General features: G+C 43.6%; 1 protein-coding gene across 1 annotated transcript; it reads left to right on the plus strand.

Moving 5' to 3' along the window:
- The first annotated feature begins 1,620 nt into the window (after positions 1-1,620).
- On the plus strand, positions 1,621-8,748 carry net1 (neuroepithelial cell transforming 1). Its single transcript, XM_069156425.1, has 9 exons — positions 1,621-1,898; positions 4,258-4,365; positions 4,466-4,630; positions 5,083-5,145; positions 5,373-5,546; positions 5,654-5,911; positions 6,034-6,204; positions 6,742-6,928; positions 7,022-8,748. Exons 1-9 carry the CDS (start codon positions 1,806-1,808, stop codon positions 7,474-7,476), a joined length of 1,674 nt encoding a protein of 557 aa, XP_069012526.1. The 5' UTR covers positions 1,621-1,805; the 3' UTR covers positions 7,477-8,748.
- Positions 8,749-9,411: the final 663 nt, after the last annotated feature.

A 9,411-nucleotide genomic window follows, 5' to 3' on the forward strand; every position in this document is an offset into this window, starting at 1 on the left:
TCCTGTCGGTCTACAGCAGATGAGTCCTCCTCACCGCTCCATCAACAAACCCAAAGAACAAGGAGTCACCATCGAGTGAATACATCTCGATCAGCATCTGTGTTTTGTCACCACTAACACACACACACACCACAACAGCATGAAGCCTGTGTGCAGTTCTACACCTTCATGTTGACCCAGAAGGATGGAGCAGTGTCATAACAGGCTCGTCCATTTGTCCAAAACATACACATTGTGACACCCTGCCTTATGGCCCCTCCACATTAACCACTCCATCAGCCCCAACACCTCCAATTTTAGCTGTGCATTTGTGCACACATACACACACACATACCAGTCAACATATGGACAGCAGTCACACCCTGTCCCCCAGAGGTACTCAATATACAGGTGTCAGTGTAAACATCTGGCTGAGTGTGGCACAGTGGCCTCAATATTCATATTCTAATTCATCATCTTCCCCATTTCAGCTGAAGAAACTGACAAGATGTCTGCATCAAGCAAAGAGCAGAGTATTACTCCACAGAACAGGAACTGCTTTGAATAATTAACAAACAAGAAATAGCCAGGTCACAATTACATTGAAGTTTGTTTATCCGATCTATACTAACCAGATTTTATCATTTAAAAACAACAACTTTCTATTACATGATGCCATACTAAATAAACATTTACTTATGTTCAGGCAGAAAAACTGACAATGCAAATATCATTTCTTTGTAAGTGATGTTATTGAAAATCTCAAATATAGAAACATGACTACAAGCCTAATTAATAAAACATCAATGTGGTGAAATTAAAATAAAATCTTTGTTTAAAATGTGTTTTTGTTTGTTTCTAACTAAGAAGTCAAATTAACACTTTTGAAAGCTAAATTCTAATGACTGCGGCTGATGACCTGCCAACACTGACTTATCGCAGGTGATTGATCTGTACTGATGCATATGTAGGCAGATATACACAAAGAAATATAATATGTGGTTGATCATGACCTTATTGTCTTCTTTTTTGTATGTTTTCATTAATAATTACTAGGAAAGCAGTAAAAAAAATCTGACCTATAATCATTTCCAGGTAAGGTTACTGTAAAGTAGATTACTGTCAGTGTCATCCTCTCATCTCCAGAAATCATCTGTACACTACATATCCTATTAAATGCAGCTCTTTAGTAACTAAATGCAACTAAATAATTGCTAGCAATGTTTCTATTGAGTGTTTAAGTATAAAGCTTCTTTTTTTTTTTACTATCAGATATCAACACCTGTCTTTAATTCAAACCTTCATTATTGGGCTGGCTTTACTGCACGTTAACCCAGTTCCCTGAAAGAAAGCTGTATTGTGTTAGTCAAGGGTCATATGTTCAGCCTCCATTAGCCCTCATCTGAGTTGTTTGTGTAAACCACCACAGTAGGTATTGCATGTGATTTTATAAATTCTCAGTACTGTTTTAACTTGGAATGATGAATCAACGCTGCCTGTCCTCACTTCCACTGTAACCCAAGCCCTGCTCAATGTGCAATGTGGGCTGAACAAGACGCAGGCTCCGCCCCCTCTTTGGTCCTGGTATAAAGCCCTCCCTCCTTCACTTCATCTCAGACCAAAGTTTAGAAAGTGTGTGAGGGCTGCTCTCAGGAAGCCCTGTCCCACAAGGGAAGAGGGAAAGAAGGGCAAAGTTTATTTATTTATCTATTTAGTTTTGGTTTTTTCCTTTCACACAATTCTTACTTTTTTCACCTTTTTTCCTGATGTGGATTACTTGGAGCTAACTCGCCAGGATTAAGGATACTGTGTTTTTACTGAAAGCTATGGTGGCTTACGATGAACTTGGTAGCTTGGTGCCTATCAAACGGACTCTGCAAGTGATAGACTCCCAGAATCAAGCCAACAAGGAGTCAGAGGTGAGATGCAGAAACACACAGTATAGCGACTGATGTCACTCAGTAAATGTTTGACTGTAACTCCTTGAAATGAAGTCATATCTTTGTGTCATGCGTGGATTGTGAGTGAATCAGCACCTTATCTCAGTAGAGAACACAGTGTTTGTGAGTGTGAGATGAGACTTTGACCTTTGTGCCTGGACCAAAGCTTGAGATATTGTCTATCCTCGGAAAGTGAATCATTGGATTACACCGCACCTTTTCTGATGTTGTAAACGGTGAAGGCACCCCTTCCCTTCAGTGTCGCGTATTCCCCCTCTGTTCTCAAATATGCATCCTAGCAGGCAGCTCAGTATCGATGGGACATGGAGAAAGACAATCAGCAGACTCAAAAGAGCACAAACAGTGAAACAGCAGGGGGGATATTCTTAGTCAATAACCCTGCATCCAAAAGTAATACTCTGTCTTTGACATTTGGAGGCACAGCAGCTTGACACCTTTCCCTGAGTAATAAACCCTATTACAGGTTCTCAGGTGTTGAAATCAGGTTTGTTGTTTGTATTAATTAAAGTTTCCAATTCAACTCCTTCCTTCCCCTTTGGAGACTTATTTTGGAAGAGAACATGTGGTTTCATTGACAGAAGACATTTCATGAGTCTTATTCCCACAGAATTGGCCATTTAAAAACGTGTCATCTCTTCAAAGGGTTTTTTTCCCCCTTTGTGTTCACATATTGATGACCTAGACTCTTTGATTTGCAGTCTGCCTGCTCTGTTTCCCTATCAGCTCATGCTTTGCTGTAATCATGGGACACATCTGGGGTTTTAGCTCACAGCAAGCACGAGGTTACATCAAAGCAAAAGTATAGGAAGGGTGCTTTAGAGATTCCTGAAGATAAAAAAAAAAAAAAAACTCCGTAAGGTTTATGAGGCTGGGTTTAAAATTTAAGGAGAGTACATGTGTCTGTCTGGAGGACCAATGATAGCAATTATCCAAAGCAACAGTGCAAACCTGGGATCTGTCTGATTTCCTAAAGTGTGCAGAGAGTAAGAACAGAGTTTGACTGCTAGGAGTAGCAGCTTTCCCAGTCCGTTTGCACCATTTCACTTTATAGATGATATACAAAACGTGGGACTAGAGGCCCTTTGTTATTCTGGGGCCAGTTGCCAAACGACAGGAAGGGCATAATGGCAAGTCTGGTCCCCACAGACAAGGAATAAAATCTATCCTCACATAGAGGCTTCAGTCAAAAGAGTTGAAATGGCCTCTACCACTAGAGGGCTTGCCAAATTCTCAAGGCTGTCTGTGAAAACCCTGACCACAGTAGACCGTGATCCCAACCACAGCCACAGCAGCTCCGAGGCCACATCAGACTGAGCAGATCTGTTTGACAGCTGTGTCCGTGGGGCCCGGAGCCTCCATGGCTGCACGGTTTCCCACAATGCTGAGCCAAGCCAAAATCCCATTTGGCCTGAGTCAGGAGAAAACACAAGGAGCTTCTTGCTGCACTGTGCTCAGTGAGAAAGCCCTTATTAAGGTGAAGTCCTTAAGATGCTAAATGCTTTTTTGGAAATGCCTTTTTCAGTTATCTCATGGTGTTCTGTTTTAAATTACCCCACATCTTCAGCTCTTTGATTCCTGTGGCCTGTTGTTGTTGGAACCAGGCCGAGTAGCTCTCCTCTTTCTCCCGCCCTCAGGGCTGGGTGAGGAGTGTCGGGGGTGGGTCACCTGGCCCAGGTGTAGTGCTGTTCTCACGCAAGGCTTTTTGAAGAGCCTGTCTCAACTTGTAGCCATAAACTCTACAGTGCACCCCTGCAATACTACCTTGTGTAAACACTTACTGTGTTTAAGATTGCTGCACATTTCCCCAACTCCCATCTGTGGTCTGGTTCACTGAACAGTAGTGCCACACTGTCCCATACAGCTCTCTCTGCTTGGGACCAGTAGTTAAAGAGCCAGCGCAATCAGGAAGCATTTGTCACACTTTGAGTGTTGGAACAGATCCGCTCTGGAGTCGAGTTGTAGCTGTTGTCAGGCCAGATAGTAGTAGAGTCTGTGCTAGGAGGGGCATTGAACAGCTGAGATGTATAGTCTCCTGCATTCCTGGCATTCCTTCAGACCCCCTTCCCCTCCAGATCAGCAGTCAGAAAGGGTCTTTGTGCTCGGTGGGCTGGCCTGGCTCACATGAGCCCTCACATGATGGAGCCAACAGCTGCTTCCTCTTCTTCAGTATCTCTGTGTCCCCTGGTCCGCCAGTCTGTCTGCCTGCAGCTCAACCTCATCTTTTTCTCACCCCCAAACAGGGAGTGGAGTCAATAACAAGAATTTATGACAGAACTTGTGTTTTGTCACATTAAATAACATCTTCAATTTTTTTCAGGAACCCAGCAACAAGCGTGTCCGTCCTCTCGGCAGGGTGACGTCCTTAGCCAATCTCATCTCTCCAGTGAAGAATGGGGCCGTCCGGCGCTTCGGCCAAACCATCCAAGTAAGCTCCCGTGACAGCCCACCAAAAAAGACCTCCTTGGTGAAAGGGCCACCTCTTGCAACATGTCTGACTTGTGGGGCTTCCGCTTTGTCATCTGCAGGCCTCCTTCCGGGGTGATGGCAAGTCGCCGGGCATGCCCCAGAAGCCTTGCAGCAAGGCAGCGGCCCCTACACCGCCCAAAAGGAGGAACAGTACCCTTTGGTCAGAGACGTTGGACGTCCACCAGAAGGGAACTTTTTCCACTAAAGAGATCAAGCGGCAAGAGGTGAGAATCAGCACTGAGACATGAAACTACGTTAGAAACGGGTAGACTATGGTGAGGACTCCATGGGACAAAGGGTAGTGGTACCCAAATGATTGTGCCAGATAAAAAAAAAAAATCCAGACAGCAGAGAATTCTACTTGTCTACCAGACTAATTTCACAAGTCCCTGTAATATTTGTGTCAAAAAGCTTAAATGGGGCTCAAACTCACTTTAACCTGACAAGCCAACAAACCAGTTTCCTGCCTCACCACTTGCCCTGCATATGTCAGAACTCACAAAAACATTCAACATAGTAGAGTTGACAACATAAAGAGCAAAGGGGGGATGACAGTTGTTTGACCCCACTGCAGTTTTAGATGTAGTCTAATGGCTATAAATTGCAATAATGTAATGACACCTGACTCATGAGTTGTGCTAAAAATCTTTCTTTGGTTCCTTCTCCCCTTCCTCAGGCCATATTTGAGCTGTCTCGTGGAGAACAAGACCTTATTGAGGACCTCCAGCTCGCACGCAAGGTTTGTACTTTCAGAGGCTCTGAGTTAGGGGGAGTACATATAAAGCAAACAGAATAAATAGAAAGTCTGGCAGGTCTTGCACCCAGCCAACCCAGGAACTATAAAAAGACAGGAATTGTTCCTCTGTCTTTCTCTTGTACCTTTGAAGCTCTTTATTAGCAAAGTTATTCTTAGCAGCCGCCACTTTGGTTGTTATTTGATTGTTTTGGCTCTGTTCCCATTCACAGGCATATCATGACCCAATGCTGAAGCTCTCCATCATGTCTGAAGAAGAGCTGACTCACATCTTTGGCAATCTGGATGCCTACATCCCTCTGCACGAGGACCTGCTGGCCCAGCTCTCCAAAGCAACAGAGCCAGATGGGACTGTGGGCCAGATTGGGCAGATTGTAGTAAACTGGGTAAGTGTCCATTCATGACTTGATGAACAGTTTTAGCAGTGTGTGATTCTGTTAAAACTCTATTTTAAATAAGGAAAGCATTTACAGTGTGAACCCTTTCTCTGCAGTTGCCCAGGCTGAATGCATACAAGGACTACTGCAGCAACCAGCTTGCAGCCAAGACGCTGCTGGACCAGAAGAAGCAGGACCGTCGGGTGCAGGACTTCCTGCAGCGCTGCCTCGAGTCACCCTTCAGCCGGAAGCTGGACCTGTGGAGTTTCCTGGACATTCCACGCTCCCGTTTGGTCAAATACCCGCTGCTGCTCAAAGAGATCCTGAGACACACTCCACCAGAACACCCCGACACCACCAGCCTGGAGGAAGCAGTAAGTTCAGGACACAAATATAACCTGTTTAACAAAGGAACAAGCATCATCTCCATATTGGTTATCTTAACATTTGGCTCAAGTCCTAATTAAATTAAATTAAATTCAATATTTGTGTTCAGATCACCATCATCCAGGGGGTTCTTTCTGACATTAACATGAAAAAGGGAGAGTCTGAGTGCCAATACTACATCGACAAGCTGGAGTATCTGGACGACAGGCAAAAGGACCCTCGCATCGAGCAGTGCAAGAGCCTGCTATGTCACGGGGAGCTGCGCAACAAGAGTGGGACGGTGAGCAACACACACACTTAACAACATCCCCCTTTAGCTCTCTCCACACACATCAACACAGTGCTCGCATCCCATATAAGGCAGACTATACCTGCCAGCCTCACTGATCTGGCTAGCAAAATACAATTTAACCAAACCAGTAAAGATTTCCACAATGCAACCAAGTATGATCAGTACATGCTAACAGAAATGTCAAGTGCGACTAAAAAATGTAATTGGTCGCATCAGGTCTAGGTGTGCAGACATTGCCTTTTAACAACAACAAAAAATCTCTCAATAAAAAAATCTGCTTTTGATTGAAGTAAATCATAAGGTAGTTAAGAGTCATAAGTCCATCTGAAATCCATCTACAATCAGTTAGGCACACCAGTGCAACCAATGTAAAAAGTTACATATATATATATATATATATACATATATACATATATATATATATAAACTTTGATGACAGTAAAAATCCTCTAGAAAACTGTTGGTAGTTATGTAAGATATCAGAGGTCTGGTTTTAATATTTTTCTGTTGTTTGTTTCTTTGCAGAAGCTGCATGTGTTCCTGTTCACTGAGCTGCTGGTCTTGACCCGTCCTGTCACCAGAAATGAGCGCCAGTGCTTCCAGGTTTACCGGCAACCAATTCCAGTGCAGGATCTGGTGCTGGAGGACCTGCAGGATGGAGATGTCAGAATGGGAGGCTCCTTCAGAGGTGCCTTCAGCAATGCTGACAAAGGTAAGGCTGGTGTCAAAAGATTGTTGTAACTGCATAAGAGATGGTTTCCCTCATTTTTAATCCCTAATCTCACTTTTCCTTCTTCCGCCACAGCCAAGAACATTTTCCGGGTGCGTTCCCAAGATCCGAGCCAGGCGCAGTCCCACACGCTGCAGGTCAACGATATCTTCCACAAGCAGCAGTGGCTCAACTGCCTCCGCAGTGCCATTTCCGTCCTCCGGCCCCTCAGCGAGCCCTCCGCCCCCAACACACCCACAAGCGACACCCGCTCTAAGCGTCGCCCTTCCTCCACCTCCGCCATCATACACATGGAGGAAGCAGACGAGAACTGCCCACAGCGTTCTTCTCAGTCTGCCCCCAGCTCGCCGTGCAATAGCACAAGCCCCAGCCCCAGCACAACTTCCCTTTCATCCAGCTCCTCATCTTTGTCGACGACATCATCATCGTCATTATCGTCATCGTCACTCTTCTCATCCACATCACACAAAACCAAAAAGGACAAGAAATCTCTGTGTTCTTTGGGGAAGAGAAAAGAGACAATGGTGTGAAGTGAGGTGTCTTGAGAAAATGGACTCCTGGAAGGACATTTGGTTTTGTGTACTAAAACAGAAGCGTGGGACTTGTATTTATGTGTGTATGTGCATAGTATTACTACAGTGTTTTGAGTTACTGTCCTCCTCGGCAGCTATTTACCTTACCCCTCCATCCGAGTGCACTCCCACGTCTTTGGGAGAGACATGCACGGCTTTCACCGGCTCTGAAAGGGAGCACAACGAGAAACAGACCCACATTTTATGTTAAGAGTTTGTTGATTTCTTGAAGATGATGCATCAAATTCTGTTTACTATTAATTTGATATTTAAGCATTATTTTAAACCTGTTTTGGGGGGCTAATGAAAGTTTTACATTTTTATATTCTAAAATTTATTGTTTTATTTTTTAAGTATGATATAGCAGCAGTTTTAGCTTCTTAGGGCAAGTTGTCTCACATTTTGAGCATGTTTCATAGAAGAAGGAAAAAAAGAGAATCCCCAAGTGGTGAGCTATATCACGCAAAACTACAAATTTCTCCGTAAAGGTCTGATTTTTAGATTAATCAAAAGACATGTCTTATTTTTATACATTCCTTAAATGACAGATGTTGGAAGCTGGATCATTTTATTTTATTTACTGCTGAGGCATTAGTTTAGGTCCAGATAAGGTGTCAGTTTCTCGCTACGAAGCCAAGCACGGACAAACAATGTTGAAATCATATCAGAAAAGAGATGATGAGTTTTGTTTGAAACACAAAATTTTGAATTGAGCCATGTTGGTTTTTTAAGAAGCTGACAATTCAGAATGAAATGGATCACTTTACAGTGTAGCATCTTGCATGGAGCTTTATTTGGACAATGCTCGCACCAGTAGAAGCGACAGGATGTATGCACTTGTCCGGAAGGGCAGGACAGTGAAACATATTAAACACTGGTTGATGATGTGAAGAGAATGTTGTTGAAGGCTGAAGAGAACAGAGACAAGATAGTTAAAACTGTGTTTTGGAACTGAAAGAGACGCAAAATGTGTAACTCCATCGGGTTGGTTAGGTTGGTGTGAAATCTTGCCGATAGATAGATAGATAGATAGATAGATGGTAAAAATCAAGTGAGTGTAATTGATGGAAAAAGCAAGTAGGGGAAGGGAGACAAAAAAGTTTTTTGAATGTGTGTAACAGATGGTTTTGTTATTGAGAGGGAAACAAAAGAGAAAGGGGCAACTTGGTTGCCACGAGCTTTATGTAAGTAAAGACTAATAAAGATCTGTGTAAGACCTGCAACCAAAAACTTTGATTTTGCATCTTTATTGTTCACTGATTTACATATAAACTGATAGCTCAAACATTTTGGAAAACATTTTGCTTAATTGCCTCCTTTCCAAATTAGACAAAAGGATTGATGCCAATCATGGCAATGTGCTAAACATGCAGCTTAGTTAGCCTAACTTTGCAATAAGATTGGAAACCGGGAACAAGCTAGCCTTTGTTCTGTCTGAAGGTGAACTCTCACTATTAACTACTTGCCTGGCTGCACTATCTGTCCCTCACAGCTTCAGTTTTCTTCACCGTGAATACAGTCTTGGAACTCGGCTTGTATTAACGTTTGCTCGGCCGGACCAATCGGCGACCAGTCTCGGCCTTTAACTGCGTTTGTCCCGCCCCTCCTTCACTGTGATTGGATGACTGGTGACAGTGACGACCGCTCTTGCTGACCAGAAAAAAAAAAATCGCAGAACGTTCAGCGCTCAGTGCAGAATAAACCCTCAGCACTTCGTCAACGATAATTATATGCCATACTCAGGAAAAAACGCTTTGGTGGACATGGGCTGTCGGAAGAATTTTGGCCGGTTTCGGTGCATGCTGATTGGTTAAAATTAAGCCAAGGTCTACGGCAAGTAGGATGGAACGACTGCAAACGCTTCCCTACGGAGTGTGTCCAGACTCATGGTTA

The sequence above is a fragment of the Embiotoca jacksoni genome, unplaced genomic scaffold, assembly GCF_022577435.1.
Source record: "Embiotoca jacksoni isolate LCO1_2020_lvr unplaced genomic scaffold, fEmbJac1.0.p SCAF_21, whole genome shotgun sequence".
Classification (NCBI taxonomy): Eukaryota; Metazoa; Chordata; class Actinopteri; family Embiotocidae; genus Embiotoca; species Embiotoca jacksoni.

Coding starts and splice junctions, on each gene's coding strand:
- net1 (XM_069156425.1), top strand. CDS start 1,806: ATGGTGGCTTACGATGAACTTGGTAGCTTGGTGCCTATCAAACGGACT. Junction 5,146..5,372: donor ACCTCCAGCTCGCACGCAAG/GTTTGTACTTTC, acceptor TCCCATTCACAG/GCATATCATGACCCAATGCT. Junction 6,929..7,021: donor CTTCAGCAATGCTGACAAAG/GTAAGGCTGGTG, acceptor CTTCCGCCACAG/CCAAGAACATTTTCCGGGTG.